The 18143-nt window shown below is 34.8% G+C and overlaps 1 protein-coding gene across 1 annotated transcript; it reads left to right on the top strand.

Moving 5' to 3' along the window:
- The first annotated feature begins 1625 nt into the window (after window positions 1–1625).
- Window positions 1626–7913, top strand: LOC131028102 (TMV resistance protein N). Its single transcript, XM_059219683.1, has 5 exons — window positions 1626–2818; window positions 3458–4631; window positions 5115–5399; window positions 5543–6886; window positions 7152–7913. Exons 1-5 carry the CDS (start codon window positions 2328–2330, stop codon window positions 7626–7628), a joined length of 3771 nt encoding a protein of 1256 aa, XP_059075666.1. The 5' UTR covers window positions 1626–2327; the 3' UTR covers window positions 7629–7913.
- Window positions 7914–18143: the final 10230 nt, after the last annotated feature.

Here is an 18143-nt window from a genome sequence, read left to right as displayed (position 1 = left end):
TTCTCCAAATTGTGTATGTAGGTGGCTCTCAGGTGTTACACTGGGATTTCCTGCATATGATAGACAATTGCTTTGAAGATTATAATTTTGTGATTTTGTGATTGAAATTGAGAAATAAGCCTTGCTTTTATAGATTTTCAAGTGAGATGGGGGGAGAAATTGAATTGAAGTGTTGATTGATAGTTCAACTGATTTTGATTGATTAGTTAAGTGGATTGATTGATTTGTTAACAGAATAGATTGATTTACTAAATAGATTAGGGAGATAACTGAATAGATTAGTCAGTTGACTAAATTTATTGAGGAGAAGACTGAATTGATTGATTAGTCAGAAAAGGTAATTTGGAGTGAAAAGAGGAGATTGGAGAGTTAACTGAGTTAACTGATTTGGTGAACCATTTAAGATTTTCAACATGTGCAGTAGGATTTTAAATTGAAATTCAATTTCATTCTTATTTGGATTTGAATTTTGATTTTCGAATGTTGAAATGCACATGAAATTTATTGAAATGGGATGAAATTCAAATTTGGTGAAATGTGAGTTTGAGAAATGAAACTAATTGGAATTAGTTGAAATTCGAATTTGGGGATTTGGAGGAATAAATTAATTAATTAAATAATTAATATGAAATTATTTAATCATTAGAAATGAAATTAATTAAATAATAAAGTATTTAAAAAGAATAAATCGTTATTAATTAAATAATTAATATTTGAGATAGGGTTAAATGATTAATTAATTAAAGGATAGAATTTGAATGATTAGTAATGTAGAAAGTGATGATTTGAATTAGTTCAGAAGAATAATTAGCTTAATTAAATAATTAAAGAATTATTCAATTAATTGGATGAATGATTAGTATGCGATCGATGAGACATTTTTAAGTGTGTACAATTTTCAGTTTTACTCTAACAACAATTGTCATTGAGATGACTAGGCTCTGTAAGTCAGCCCCCTAGGTCTAGGTATGTGTTTTTTTTGTTTATATTGTTGGTTAATGTTTCTCTGGACTTACAGGACCCTACTGCTATCTTTTACTATTGTTAGACTCTCGCTTTAAGTTTTGTTTTGTTTTGTGTTGTTAAGATGTTCTTAAAATGTTGTTGATAGTCTCGACTATATTAAAAATCAGCTTCCTTGTTAACGCTACTTATACAATCAAAAATAATTGTTGACTTGTTATTTCCGTACCAATTGTACCTTCCCCTATCACTCTCTCTTTCTATATTGACTTTTCAATCCAATTTAACTGTAATAAATTGTAACAAAATTCACTCAAACTTGATGTCCAAGAAAACAAAGTTGTCTCGAACCTTCTCCAATACTATTGAAGTTGACCTATATAATATTTAAGTCATCGTGAAAAAGACCTAGACTATCGATGGTGACCTTTGAATCTCTCTACATTTAGTGAAGATTTTGACTTTACTGGTGTTAACGGGTTTTGATGTTGCTGTGGTTCGTGCCAAAGAAGTTTTAACTCTGAAAACAAAAATGATATTACCTAAGCTCCAACAAACATGACACAATGACAAAATAAAATACTCATTTGACTGTTCCTTCTGGATTAAATTAATAGGATACCTCTGCCCTTCGTTGGAGATTTCGTCGAAGTTTCAGCAAGAACAATGCTTATTCTAACTAGGAAAGTTCAAAATTATACTGTAATCATGCATCTTCTAAAATATCCCATGAATATTCGTGATCAACAATTTTACATTACGCGTTTCTGAAGTCTTCTGGTCAAGAGGGAATATATTCGGTGGAGCTACAGCCTGCACAAGTTATTAGTTGATATTGTCTTGGGTTTTCATGAATCTTCCAAATTCCACTTTGGGATCATAACATTTCATGGCTACTTTCAATACTTTTCTGTGTTGACTATAATGATGTTTGGGTGGCATGGCAGAAGCTTTGCTCTTGCTCTGATGAAATGATCTGTGATCCTTTTCTTCCTGTTTTCTCTATGCGGATCAGATTCGGCTTCTTCAAAACTCCCCAAAAAATGGGGTTTGAATTATCGGAATCACCCCAGCCTTAGGAAGAGTAAAGGCCCAATTGCCAAAAGTCCTATCCCTGACAAATTGCATATGGTAAGAAACACCCAATAGTCTCGAACTCAGAGATTATAGGTCTCAAATTCAGAGATTAACTCAAGACCAATGGTCTCAAACTCATAATACAGAAATTCAGCCTGGCAAATACTAAAATCACAACAATCTCACTTTTACACACTACGAAGAAGGAACTGTGCTTTGCTTTCGAGGAGACGAAGAAGAGAGCATTGTAATAAGCGGTAATCTGTCTGTAATTAAACTGATTGATTATGTCTGTAACTGGATATAATCCCTTACACAAGACTATGTCCTCTTCATCCAAAAAATATGATGTTTTCATAAGTTTTAGAGGGCAAGACGTAATAAGAACATTTGTAGATCACCTGTATGCTTCCTTGGAAAACGCAGGGGTTAATGTTTTCCTGGATAGCCATAAGTTGAAAAGAGGGGACGAGATCAGTTCAACCGTTCGACAGACAATCGACAACAGTACCATCCTCATTCCTATATTCTCCAAGAACTTTGCAGAGTCCAGTTGGTGCCTGGACGAGCTAACCCACATGTGCAAATCAAATGGTATAATTATACCCTTATTCTATGATGTCAAGCTAACGGAAGTAAGGAATCCTTGGAGAGGTGCCTATGCAAAGGCTTTTGAGGGGAAGAAACTAAAATACACACCGGCAAGAATTAGTGAGTGGGAAAACGCTCTCCATAAAGTTTCCTCCTTCTCTGGCTGGTCTACAGATGACATATCCGGGTATGAAAGTTAACTGCTTATTTTTTTGAAAATGTTAGTCATATTAAGTATTGAAAGAAATGCATTAGGAAAGTTTGGTCATATTTAATTTGAGCTAGTGAGGCTCAGTGCTCAAATGCTAGGATGCAGCTATTAGAATTTGAAATTAAACTGCCAAGAAAATTTCCTTTGCTTGACCTCAGCTGCAGATAAATTCTTGTGCAAATGATACTCATCATTTGTGTGAACTGCAGACTAAACCTTTGGCTACAGGGGGAATCATTCCTCTCTCTGAACCGTAAAACCCAAAAAGGATTGCTTCTATATACCTGGAAAGTGCATTTGTCCTACCCAGTTGGACCTGTGCCCAAATATTCTTACTTCAGTAAGATCAGTGTTATTTATGTGTAAGAAAATTACTTGTTACTTGTAAAATTAGAAAGAAATGCATCCAGAATTAACTTTAAGATACTTTGATCATGTTACTCTGTGAGCCATGGATTTTGAAGATCACAAATTCTAGAGGTTCTCAGTTTAAACAGAATTTTACTAATTAGAACCGGTCTAAGAGGGCTGTTAACTATCACATGAAACACATTTTAATAATTATTACACAAAAACCAGGCAATATCTTATTTTACAAACTCGTTTGTGTTTCAGGTTTGCAGCAGAACTTGTCAAGCTTATAGTGCAGGATGTTTTCAAGAGATTAGATCAAAATGCGATCCCAATGGAGGAAGCTCTGCCCCAACCCTTAGACGAAGATCTCTCAGATACAATACTCAAGGAGATCAGAAATGAACCTCTTAGAATTTCAAAGACAATCTTAGTTGGTATGGAAAAACACGTGAGTGAAGTTATAAAAATGCTCAATCCAGATTCTGATGAGAATGTCCTCACAGTTGCCATTTATGGAAGTGGGGGTGTGGGAAAAACCACGCTCGCAAAGGCCATCCACAATCACATTTATCTTAAATTTGATGCAACCTGCATTGTTTATGATGTGCGTCATAAAGCCCAAAATAAAAATGGTGTAGCTAAGATGCAGCGCCAGATATTGAAAGACCTTGTCAATTTCAAGGATAAAGTTAATGATGAGGTTCATGGAAAGATGTTGATGAAGGGCCGTTTGAGGTCCATCAAGGCCCTTGTTATTCTGGAATATGTTGATCACTGGAGGCAGTTGGAGGCTCTACGAGGGGATTGGTTTGGACCAGGTAGCAGAGTGCTCGTAACAACACTTGACCCCAACATACTAAAAATTGAAAATGAAAGATTTGTTTATGAATTGCAGGGACTGGCTAAGGAACATGCTCTTCAATTTTTTAGCTGGCATGCTTTCATGAGAGATCAACCTGAAGAAGATTATAAAGAAATGTCATCCAAAGCCGTGGATATTTGCAATAGACTGCCATTTTCACTTGAAGTTCTGGGTGCTCATTTGTATAATAGAGATTTAAGTCATTGGAAACAAGCCATTCAAACATTAGAATTTTCTAGTTACCATGGGAAGAACGCCATTCTTAGACTCTATTACGATGGCCTCGAACCTGAAGAGAAGGAGATGTTTTTAGACATGGCTTGTTTATTCATAGGAAGAAAGAGGGAAAGTGTGATTAACTTTTGGGAAGCCAGTCATTTGTGTCCCGATGTGGGCCTAACAAAATTGAAGCTGAAATCACTCATTAAGTTAGATGAGCACGATAGATTTGTAATGCATAGTGAGCTAAGGGATATGGGACGAGCTATTGTAGCAGAGGAATCAGCAGAACCAGGGAAGCGTAGCAGATTGTGGAAGCCAGAAGAGGTTGAACCAGTTATAATGGAAGGAAAGGTGAGACTTTGATTTTATTTACTTTATTCTTCCACTGAATATTTTCTAGTCCTTGAACTAAATCTGTGTAGCGATAGGATATCAGATTCCTTATGAGTTGGACCAAATTTTGTTGAAAACGTAGTATTTGAGATCAGAGATGATATTACTGCAATTGAGTGTTTCTATATTGAACTTTATGTGTTTAACATCATCAACATTTCAGATTACACTACACAATCTATTATCAGGATGAAGAGAGCAAAAAGAATGATGATGGAACATGTAGTATGATCCAAAATGTTGATGATAAATAGACACAGTTTAGTCCAGAAAAACTCAATTTTGGTATTTGATAAGTGCTTGTAGTTTATCTTTGTGATTGATCTTTCCACTGTATTTTATTTACATGTTACATAGGACAGTAGTTGTTTCTATTTTCGAAAGCATGATTCAAGTTCTATTGTGATGCAAATAAGCTTGTATCAATTGTAATCTGATCAGGGAACAGAAAGGGTGAGATGTCTTATGATTAGCAACCTTCAGCAAAATGTTAAACTTCAAACTCATAATTTGCAAAGAATGTGTAATTTGCAATTGCTTTGGCTTGACGGAGCTCTTGTAGAGGGAGATTATAGAAAAATGCCTCCAGATTTGAAGTGGGTAAGATGGGAAAATTGCCCTCTAAAATACTTGCCATATGAATGGAACATGAAACATCTAGTAGTACTTGATCTAAGCTTCAGCAAAGGCATTGAGGTACTGTGGCCAGAACCATCCAATAAAGAGGTAATTTCCGAAGAAAAAATTCATGTAGAAGAGATTGATCAATCTTTTTCCCAAAGATTTAACAAAATTACAAGAAACAAAAGGAGAAAAGATAGGACTATCTGCTTGATATGTTCCTAATGATATGTTTAATCTGTTTGCAGGGGCCAAAAAACCTCAAAGTACTAAAGCTAAATTACTGCACAAATCTTCAAGTCCTTCCAGATTTAGCCAACCACACGTCTCTCGTGCAACTGGAGCTCTGTGGTTGTAAAGAGTTGAGAGAACTGCCAGAGTCCATTGGATCTCTGACAGAGCTTAAGTACCTTGATCTGTCAAATTGCTGCAACTTAATCCAATTTCCAAACACCATAACCTACCTAAAATCCTTGGAGGTGTTATTTCTATCAAATTGTCACAGCATCAGAAGATTACCTGACTCATTTGAAGATCTGGGAGTTCTTAAAAAGGTCAAATTGGATGGAATGCCCTTAAAAAATTTGCCCAAATCTTTTACATGGCTGTCCTGCTTGGAGAAGCTGTCTCTTCGTGGTTGCCATGAATTAAGAAGACTTCCTCAACCAATAGGAGAATTGAAACGCTTGCGGTATCTGGATTTACATGGTTGTTCTAGTTTACAGACTGTACCTGACTCAGTCTATGAACTTGAAAGCTTATGCCGGTTGGATATGACTGGTTGCAAAAGAATCAGCTTAGGAGAAGAAATAGGGCAGCTTGTCCGTATGGAAAGGTTGGTTTTAAGTAATTGTGCAGCAATATGGAGCTTGCCTACATCAATAGGCCAACTTACGTGTTTACGACATCTGAACCTGAATCACTGCACTTCTTTGTTTGAATTGCCAGAGGAGTTGGGAAATCTCGTCTGTTTAGAAGAACTGTTGCTCAATGAATGCTACAATCTATGTGAACTTCCACAGAACATTGGGAATCTTTCTTGCCTTAAGTCTCTAGAAATGGAAGAAACCTACAGCCTATCTTGTCTTCCACCTAGCTTCTCAAGACTCACTTCCTTAAAGCATCTAAAGGCAAGTGGTTGTCCACTACCAAAACGCATTGGAGAGTTTTCATCATTAGAGATTCTGCATCTTAAATCCTACAAAATGACCTCTTTGCCACCAACTTTTGGCACACTTTTTCGACTAAGCAAACTCTACCTACATCACTGCACAGAGTTTGCGGAACTTCCACATCTTCCAAAGGATCTCATTGAAGTGCATATTCAAGACTGTTTAGGACTAGAAAAAATCTCTAGCATGTCACATATGAAGAGGCTAAAGCTTCTGAGGATACACAACTGCAGGGAACTTGTTGAATTGCCTGACTTTGGGTCCTTGCAGTCATTGCAAGAGCTCACAATATCAGAATGTAGGAATGTGAAGCGCATTCAAGGAATGGAAGGGCTGAAATCCCTAAGAAGAGTGCATATTATAGGTTGCAGATTGGCCGGCTCAGGAAGCTCAATATTGAAAGCCCGCCAATTAATCAAGGTATCTGTCATTTTCCTTTTAATCTAATGCTTGTCAAATACTAGAATTACTTATAATCTAGTCACATAGAATGATTACTAGTTTCAGCATATTATATGAAAAGAAAGCTCGAGGACACTAGATTCTATTGCTAGCGGGTCTAGAAACCTTTTCTTCGGCAATAACCCCTCGGCAATTAACATGCAGCTAAGATAGACTATTTACACTTTCGAAATATGAGAGTATCTTGCATACTGATCACCATAATCTTCTATTGGAATTACAGGAAACGCATTGTCTAGAGTTACTCAGTTTTTCTGCGAATGGAGTTCCAGAGTGCTTAGAAAAGAAGATGGAAAAAAATTGTAATGATTTACTCTATGTTACATTGGACAGTAATGAGCAATGTTCAGGGATAATATTATGCTTCATGGTGAGCTTCAAGGGTGGCATTACCTCAGTCGAAGTAGAACTAGGCACTTTAAGAGATGGCAAGGAGATTTTCAATACCAGGCTTGTTAACCACTCCAAAATTATAGAGGGAGATCAGATTTTTGTGCACATTTTGCATAAAACCCACCCCATGGTTATGATGGTGCAGAGTGGAGATGTTGTCCGGGCGAAAGCGGACAGAGATGAAGAAAGAATGCTTATAAAAAGTGGTGGAATGCAGTTCTTCTCTGAAGAAGAAAATGGGAAAAGAGAAGATCTAGTTCTGGAAAGATTGGGAAAGGGTTTGACAATGTTAATGGAAGATTACTAAGAAAATCTAGTCTTTGAAGACGAGGAATAAAATTGGAGCTGGAAACCCTTTTCGGTTTATTGTTCTAGTCAATGAGGCTCAGTTTAATAGGATGGTCCCTTTTTTTTCTAAGGAGCCTAAATAAATAGCATGGTAAATGTTTTGAACCATAAACAAGAGTCAAGTTAGCTAGATCCTATATTACATTCATGTGATATTGCAGTGTCCTATATGGGCAACTACAATTAAGTCAATACAAATAGTTCGCATTGCTCATTCAACAAGTGGCTTCTTAAACATAGAGAATTTTGTTATGAATTTCAGGGTATTCAAATTTTCAAACATTCAAGATGGCATTCATGATCAAGTTTATGCGAAGTCATGTATGAGTTTCCACCTAGCAACATCAACCTTTTATGAAGACTTCAACAAAAGGAGATTCATGAGAAAAGATATATCATTTTAATTCAGCATTTCATTTGAGATTTAGCCTCTACCCTGTAAGGGTAGGCACTACCTTCTATCAATTCATTATAGGGTTAATTCCAACCCATAGTTTGACCTAGGCAAACCCTTATCAACCCAACACCATTTTTCCTCTCTTGCATGTGCAGGTTTTAGGTTTAATAGAGGAGTATAGATTCAGAAAGTGCAGAGTGAGATAAGAAGATCCAAACTCTGAAGAAGTGAAAAACCTTGGATGTTTTAGACAAGTATTAAGTGTCCACTTTTCTGCCAAAATTTCAAGGATATATTCAGAGCAACATCCTAATCCGAAATCTGCTCTCGATATTTGCATATCTTCAGGCCTAGGATGCCTAGCCACATAGTCCAACACTTTTAGGACCAAAGTGCAAGCACAAGTTCCTCTTTGATTCCCATTTCTAGATCTGTACTTAGATTATGCATATCTATTATATAGCTTGTTGTTTATGCTTATTACTCTCAATTTTACATCATTAGATCTAGTTCTTGCATTTCATCATCCTATCTTATCCAACTACATCTGCACTTAGCAAAGAAATAATCAACAATTGTGCCCAACTCTCCCAAGAGTTTTTAGTTGGGCCTATTGGTTGTTTAAAAAATATATGTTGGCGTGAATGGGTTCAATTCCTAATTTACATGTTTAGACTAATGAACTAGGCTATTTTCACACACTACATTTTGGTGAAACCCTATTTGGGCCTTATCACATCCTACTATTGTCATATGTCAAGCACGGGGGCTTCACGAGAGGCAATATTATATCACGTGCATTCATATTGGGGGGTTTAATATACTAAAAATAAAAAATAATAGATTGCCTATTTGGTGAAAATAGGGGGATTTTTAATTCGGGCTATGAAAAAATACAATATTTGATGAAAATAGGGATCTTTTCAATTCAGGTTGTGTATTGGGAGGGGGTGAAAAAAAAGGAGTTAAGGGCAATATATTTTGAAAATAAGGGGATTCTTTATTATGCCATGAACACACATGATCTAACCTAAGTTCACTAAGTGAAGCCCCTTTGATGTCAAGATCGAGACTAGATCCAATGTCTTGGGTCCTAATACTCTAGCAATGTCCTTTCTAGCCCTTTTTGAGTGGGGTCCCAGTGGACTAGGGTGCCTAGTGCCTTAGTCCCTCTAAAAGGGGCTTGAATTCAAACATGTGTGAGTGTTAGTTCCTATCATTTTTTATTAAATCCTAATATTTTCATTTGATCATTGGAAGTTAGCCTAAATTCATAAATACCTTGAGAACCCTATATAAGGAAATCGTTTATCTTTTACAAACCCAATCTAGTAATTCATTCATCACAATTCAAGAGTTCTAATCCTTTATTCAAGAGAAGGTCTAAGTACAAGGAGCAACAAGCTACAACAACTTATCTTCAAGTATTATATTTCAAGGTGGATTTGTTGTGGTTTATCATGTTATTGTATCAACACTTGGAGGACTTCTAAAACTATATGTAAACTACTCAGAGAGATATCAAAGTTTAAAACAATTTTTTTATAGATTTTAAGAATTGATCAAGTTCAACTAAAATATAATCAAAATTGAGGAAACCCATCCCTTAACAATCAATAATTTAAATGTACTAATAGAACAAATCAATAGAAACAATGAACCCCCTAATCCACTAAATCAACAAGAAACTTGAACTAAATAGATACAATAAAAACATTATGTTTAACCATTTCTTTATGCCTTCATCATCATGTGACATTCTCATGATTGAAAACCAAATAAAAACACTAAATGTGAAGGTTTTATAATAATTGAATACTCTTAAAACTTGCACAAGGACAATAAATTTAATTGTATAATCATGATTTATTTACTTTACATATACTATGATTATTTGAAATTTTAAAGTCATAAAGTTATAAATAAATTGAAATTACTTCAAAGATTAATCAATTATAATAATCTTTTCCAATTTGTCAAATATATTAGAATAGAAAAATAACTCATGCAAATTGATTGCATCCACAACTAGATTTGCTTAAGCCAACTGTGACTTAAGTAATGGTTCACAAAAAGACATTAAATTGTGTGTGGTGTAACCATAATATAAATTGTCACATAAGAATCAGACCGTCATGCAAACAATCTACTAAACAACATTAAAAAGATATCACATCAACAACATTAGCACCAGATCCAAAAGGTATAAGATGAATATTTGAACTTCAAGTGAGATAATGATTTTTAACACTTATTATATATCTTAACCAAAACATCATGTTATATTTATTTCATCACATTTTTTTAAAGATTCTAAAGATTGTCTTTGAATAGTGATTGATACTTTTAATTCTTGTATTTTTTCTAGAACCCCATTTGAATGTTAGTTATGTTGCCAAACTTATAAATTAGAAGAAAAAATGTCTTCCATGATTTTTACAATTGGAGAACTCATTTTTTGGGCATAGAATTGTGGTAATGGCAAGGAATTAAGAGGAAATGCACAGGCCCACCATGCTATAGAGAATCTACTCATTGACACAATTTCTTAGGTAAGCATTCATTTGTTCATATGGCATGATTGAGTTCTTGTAGGTTTGTTTATTCATATAATGTTATTGAATACTGTCACCGGGGAATGATATGTTATCTTCAACCTGGTTATATGGAGACAAAGAACTTTTCAAGTGGCTTCTAGATGCAAAGAGGCCATTAAATGCCTATTAAAATGTAAAATATATGAATTTTTAGGTTGTTAGAAATAATATTTATTATTATTATGGAATTTTATTTATGCAAACTTGTTTCTTTTTAAATGTCTTTGATACTAATGAGTCTAAAAAAATGAGAAGGTAATGAGCATATTGGATCATAAAGTACATGATAAAGTTTATGGATCATATCATAGCTCATTAGCTTGACCTTTATAATGACCAAAATTTGCAACAATATCTATAGGTTTTGAATTTTGTAGTTGCTCATGCTTCTTTTGAAGTTGAGAAGTTCCAATATTTGTGAACTCAAGATTAAGCAATGTCACAATTTACTTGTTTTAGATTTCAAACATAACATTTCTTCAATTTCAGATTAAGAACTATGAGTAGATATTTCAATTAGCAAGTTTTTCCACATACCAAGTAAAAGGAAACATGTTATCTATAATGTAAAAGATGAACGAATGAGTTTAAAGAGAAATACCATGCACACTCTAAATGATTTCATAATAAATATTGTGCTAGTGAGATTTGACCAGATTAGGAATATACCTTGAAGAGTAGTGATCTGCAATATATTTTTTATAAAAGACATATTATGAGAAACAAGTTAGCATTTGTTAGTATTCCTCTTGGATATAATAGATGAAAATTATGTTGGAATAAAATCTTAAACAAGATTTATTAAAATATTGAACCCTCTACATAAAGCATGAATTGCTACATAGACAACAACAAAAAACAAGTGACAAATAATAAGAAGCAACAATTATGTTCTTTTCCCATCACTAGATCAACAACTTTACCCATAAACGTCTCTAGTTTGAATTCTAGATGATTATCCCATAGGGTGGGTCTATTCCAATGGCCTAGACATTCATAATGAGCCTACATCTCTTAGAAATAAGTATCCCCCAACTATAAAATCTTGTATGGATTTATTCAAAATACGGTCAGAGATGTTAGGGTGTTCTTTAACAAACATGAGCAAGCGATCATCATCATTGAGTATGCAACTAAAACTCTCTTGCTTCTTGTGAAAATGGGCCTTATCACATCCTACTATTGGCATATGTTAAGATTGAGACTAAATCCAATGTCCTAGGTCCTAACACTCTATCAATGTCCTTTCTAGCCCCCTTTTTAGTGGGCTATGGTGCCTAGCACCATATTCACTCTTAAAAGGGCCCATATTCAAACATGTGTGAGCAAAAATTCTTGTCATTTGTGATTTGATCTTAATATTTTCATTGATCATTGAAAGTTGGCCTAAATTCATAAATATCTTGAGAACCCTATATAAGACAATCATTTTGTTGGGTATTCGTTGGTATGTTGTCATTGATGTCAACATATGTGGAGATTGTTGGAAAGTTTTATGTGTATTCCAGTGTTGCAATTTGATTGGATGAGTTGGTTTAGCCTATGTATTGGAGATGAGATGATGTGGTTTAAATGGTTTCTTGTATGTTGTCTATAGATGGTTCATTCCATTTGCAAAGGTCTCCATGATGATTTGATCAAGTTATGAGATCCGATATTGGATATTATGTAGTTGTCCGTGTTATTAGGTATTATGGTTTGTGCTCTGTATTTCTCCAGAATTGCTATATCTTTGGTTGCAGATGAGTTGAATGTGTTTTGGACGTTGATGTGTGTCCTCAATTAATTTGGTTCATGATCTGGATATCCACAAGAAAATCTTTCAGGTGGACAAATAGTTATGTTGATGTTCTTGAGCTCTCGTAGAGAGATGAAGATGGTTCTAGTATTCTGAGTTGTTGCGGTTGTTGTGATGCAGTTCACGTTGCTTGTGAATGTCTTTAGATCGAGTTCTATGCATATTGTTGGTCTACATTGATTATTGTGCACATTATTGAATATTTTCCTTGTCCGATGATGTTCTTCGTGTTATGTGATTTTCTTGGTGGTTGTAGCATGTTGCGGATGATCGAGGCGTAATTGTTGGAGGTGTTGTGTATTTGTGGTATTGATTTGGGTCTAGACTATGTCTTAGCCGACATTGTTTTGGTCCACATGTATTGTTGTAGCATATAAGGATATTATTTTGTAATTTGTATTGAGGGTTTAGCGGACCTATATTTCATGGGTCAAAGGGTTTGTATAAATATATGTAATAATCATTGAAAGTGATCATGCCATGTGCAAATATTGTATCAATCATTCAGTAGAAGGGAAGTTGCGTGAAGTTATGTGAAGAAGTGTGTTGCAGTAAAGATTTGACAATGAGCTTAATCGAAACTATACTCAAACATATGGAGATTCTATTTTCACAATTCATATGATCTTTATTGTAGTCTGAATATTTTTGTAATTCAGTGAGACTTCCTGTAAGGAAGTGAACCTTCCTATAAGAAAGTGAGCCTTCCTTTAAGGTTGTAGCCTTTTTGGGTTTCTTATTTTGAGCAGTGAGCTCTAAGCGACGTGCCTGAATGCATGTGCATTCCCATTGTAATATTTACATTTACTCCTAATGGGGTATTATCTCATTGTGGGTAGGTTCCCACCGTGGTTTTCCCCTTAACCATGTTTTCCACGTCAAAAATCTTGGTGTTATGTGTGTTATTGATGTGGTATTGTTTAATGCTTTAACTGTTAATTATTAGATCTATTTTTGGTGTAAATTGATTCAACCCCCCTCTCAGTTTGTTGCATTGTTGCCAACAATTGGTATTAGAGCTAGATCCTCTAGAATAAGTGTGATAGCTTGAGGAGATTCGAGATGGCAACCTTTGCTTTCAAGAAGGATAGTCCAAGATTTGATGAAACGAACTACACTCTCTGGAAGAGCTAGATGCAAGTACATTTGAGATGCTTTGGAGAAGAATACTGGAAGAGCACTAAGAATGTCTATAATGTTCTGCAGAATGGTCCTACTACTCTAGATGAGATAAAGGAAGCATAATTCAATATTAGAGCCAAGGAAGCATTGTTGAGTGCCTTGTCAGATTTTGAGATGACTAATGTGATGGACTTAGAGACTGCTCATGAGATCTAGGTAAAATTGGAGACCTTACATGAAGGTGATAGTCATGTGAAGATTGCTAAGTTAAAGAGCTTGAAAGGAAAATTTGAGAACTTGAAGATGGGTGAAGATGATAATATTACTTCTTTTATGCAGAAAGTGAATGAGCTTGTGTGTGGAATCAAATGTATTGGTGGAGTTTTAAAAGAGTCTGAGATTGTTGATAAAGTGTTGAGATCCTCGCGTCCTACTTATAAGCATAAAGCTATTGTTATTGATGAGATCCCGATTATCACAAATGTGACAAGAGACATGTTGATCGATAAACTTGTTGCTTTTGAGCTAAGTGAGTTTGGAGACTCTCTTCCTCAGACTAAATCTTCCTTGAAAGCTACTGTTTTCGGGAAGCAGAGATATGATTCGAGAGAAATTTCTACAAGAGTATCTAGGTATGAGAAAGAGATGAAAGAGAGGGAAGATGAAGAAAGAGAGCTTGAGGAGCTTGAAGCACTTATTTCTAAAAGATCTTGAAAAGGTGTCGGTAAGTATGAAGGAAAGTTACCCCTTAAATTTTTTTCATGTAATAATATAGGACATTTTGCATCAAGGTGTCTAGAAAGAGATAGATATCCTAAGAAGCCATTTAAGCCATATAAGCTTAAATATTAGAAGAAGTGTTATTATGCTGTTGATGAAGGTGTGACAGAGGATGCGTCAAATAAGGGTAATTCAGAAGATGAATTTGTGTTCATTGCTATCAAGGAAGATGATCCTGTTACTACAGATTCTACAAGCTGCACTTATGAAGATAAAGCTTTAGCTACTAAAGTTGAGGAGAAAGATGAATGGGTAATTGACAATGGTTTCTCTCATCATATGAAAGGTGATAAGAGTAAATTTTTGAACTTGGAAAGATATGATGGTTGTATAGTAAGATTTGGTGATAACAAAGCTTGTGTAATATGTGGTAGAGGTTCTATTTCTCTTGATGGTAAGCATAATATTGATGATGTGTTGTATGTTGAAGGTTTAAAGCATAATATTTTGAGTGTTGGTCAGATGGTTGATAAGGGATATACCTTGCAATTCAAGAATGGGAAATATGAGGTCTTCAGTAGCTCTGAAACTGAGATTGCATCAGGAACAAAGACTAAAGGTAATATCTTTCACTTGAATGGTGGTGGTAAAAGTTGTTTGATTGCTCAGATTGATGAAAATTGGTTATGGCATAAAAGGATGAGTCATGTAAATTTTGATTGCATGGTTAAGATAAGTTCCACTCAAGCAGTAAGAGATCTACCTAAGTTAATAAAGCCTTCTAATCTGGTATGTAAGGAATGTCAATTAGGTAAGCAGATAAGAGTTACTTATAAGAGAAAATAGTATAATTCTAATGGATTGTTGGATCTTGTGCATACTAATCTATGTGGTCCCTCTAGAGTGATAAGCTTGCAGGGTGATACGTATTTCATGTTGTTGATTAATGACTATTCAAGAATGATGTGGGTTACCTTCTTAAGGAAAAAGTCTGAAGCATTGGAGAAGTTCAAGATTTTCAAAGCTAGAGTTGAAACTGAGACTGGAATGAAGTTGAAGTGTCTGAGATCTGATAGAGGTAGAGAATTCACTTCATGTGAGTTTAATGCATATTGTGAAGAGGATGGAGTTAAGAGACAATTATCTACTCCTAGGACACCACATCAAAATGGTGTTGTGGAGAGGAAGGATAGAATAGTTCAAGAATATGCTAGAACCATGATGATTGAAGGAAATGTTCCACATATATTTTGGAGAGAAGGTATAAGTACTACAATATACACTCTTAACCAGGTAAATGTCAAAGGTGATACTGGTAAGAATCCTTATGAGTTATGGTTTGGTCATGCTCCTACTATTAGATATTTCATAATTTTTGGTAGTAAATGCTATATCAAAAGAGATGAAGATCTTGGAAAGTTTGATGCTAGATGTGATGAAGGAAGCTTTCTTGGTTATTCAACTAGAAGTAAGACTTATCAGTGTTATAATAAAAGATTGAGAAAGATGGTTGAAAGTGCTAATGTGAAGGTTGATGTAGGTAATATAAGATAGATTAGATCTTGCGGATATGATTTTGATGATCAAGACGTCAATTCAGATAAAGGAAAGCTAGTGCAAACCCTAAGTCAATTTCAAGTTGATCCAGAAAAGATAGAGAATCAAGGAGAAGTTGCAGATATTCAAGAACTTGAAATTCAAGAAAATCCAAAAACTCCTAGGTATGTGAGGTTGAATCATTCAAAAAATCAGATTATTGGTGACAAGAATAAAGGTGTGATGACTAGAAGAAGCCTTGCTGAAGAAATTTGTTTGATTTCTAAGATTGATCCTAAGAATGGCGATGAAGCATGCAAAGATGAGAATTGGATTAAATCTATGGAAGAAGAATTGAATCAAATTGAGAAAAATAATACATAGATTCTTGTTACTAGACCTAAGGATAAAAATGTAATTGGAACTAAATGGGTATTCCAGAATAAGTTGAATGAACGGGGTGAAGTTGTCTGAAATAAAAGTAGACTTGTTTGTAAAGGTTATTCACAGATGGAAGGAATTTATTATGAAGAGACTTTTGCTTCAATGGTTAGAATTGAAGTTGTTAGATTATGTCTTGCCTATGCTACTCACAAAGATTTAAAGGTTTATCAAATGGATGTCAAATCATCTTTTCTTAATGGCGGATTGGAAGAAGAAGTCTACATTGAGCAACTAGATGGATTTCAGGTGACAGATGAAAAGGACATGGTTTACCGATTGAAGAAAGCATTGTATGGATTGAAGTGAGCCCCTAGAGCCTAGTATGCCAAATTGGATAAGTATTTGATGAAGCTTGGATTCAATAAAGGTACTGTTGATAGTAATCTTTATTTCAAGATTGATCAAAATAATATTCTGATTGTTGAAGTTTTTGTTGATGACATTATATTTGGAGGAAATGATTGCCTATGTAAGAAATTTACTGAAGAGGTGCATAATGAATTTGAGATGTTTATGATTGGTGAAATGAATTTCTTTCTGGGATTGCAAATTACTCAGTTGGACAAAGGTATTTTCATATCTCGGTCTAAGTATGTGAAGGAATTGTTGAATAAATTTGGTTTTGAGGATTCTAAACCTGTTGGTACACCTATGGTGATTGGATGTAAGCTGACAAAGGATGATGACTCTTCGAAAGATAATTAGACCATATATAGATCTATGATTGGTGGTTTGTTGTATTTGACTCAGACTAGACTTGATATAATGAATGTTGTATGTCATGTTGCTAGATTTCGAGCTGATCGTAAGGAATATCATGTTAGTGCTATAAAAAGGATATTCAAATATTTGAAGGGAACTATTGATTTTGGTTTGTGGTATTCTAAGAATGATGAATTTATTTTGAGTGCTTCTACAGATGCTGATTGGGCAGGTGATGTTGATGATCCGAAGAGTACTACAGGTGGTACATTATTTTTGGGAAAGAAGGTTTGTTGGGCAAGTAAGAAGTAGAATGCTATTTCCTTATCTACTATAGAAGCTAAATACATTGTTGCTGCTAGCAATTGTACTCAGGTAATTTGGATGAAGCAGATGTTGAAGGATATATGAGTTATTTATGATGAGCCTATTGCTATATATTATGACAACTTAAGTGCTATCAATATTTCAAAGAATATAGTGTTGCATTCCAAGACAACACATATATCAATCAAGTTTCATTTCTTGAGAGAGAAGGTGATTGAGAAAGAAGGCAGACTAAAGTATGCATCTACGAAGGAATAGATTGCAGATATCTTTATGAAGCCTTTGCCTAAAGATACTTTTGAGTATCTTAAAGAAAAGTTAGGGGTAATTTCCCCTCCTGATGAGAAAAAAGGTGTATGGATCTGCATTAGTCTAGTGAACTTCACAGAGGTATTTTATGCTTCGGATTGATGAGTGCGACTGCTACTTGGGGGGAGTAGTCAGTGTCAGTGTTGGTGGTTCATATGTTCGGATTTGTAGGGAGAGAAGCCTGATTCTTGAGCCTTTATCATTGATGTCAAAGGGGGAGGTTGTTGGACAATGACTAATATGTTGTCATTGATGTCAACATATGTGGAGATTGTTGGAAAGTTTTTTGTGTATTCCAGTGTTGCAGTTTGATTGGATGAGTTGGTTTAGCCTACGTATTACAGATGAGCTGATGCGGTTTAAAGGGTTTCTTGTATGTTGTTTGTAGATGGTTCATTTCCATTTGTAGGGGTTCGTATGATGATTTGATCGAGTTATGAGATCCTATATTGGATGTTATGCAGTTGTTCATGTTATTTGGTATTTTGGTTTGTGCTTCGTATTGCTCCAGAATTTCTATAT

This window comes from Cryptomeria japonica, chromosome 4 (genome assembly GCF_030272615.1).
Source record: "Cryptomeria japonica chromosome 4, Sugi_1.0, whole genome shotgun sequence".
In the NCBI taxonomy this organism is placed as follows: Eukaryota; Viridiplantae; Streptophyta; class Pinopsida; order Cupressales; family Cupressaceae; genus Cryptomeria; species Cryptomeria japonica.
This window is presented reverse-complemented; position numbering and strand designations above follow the sequence as displayed.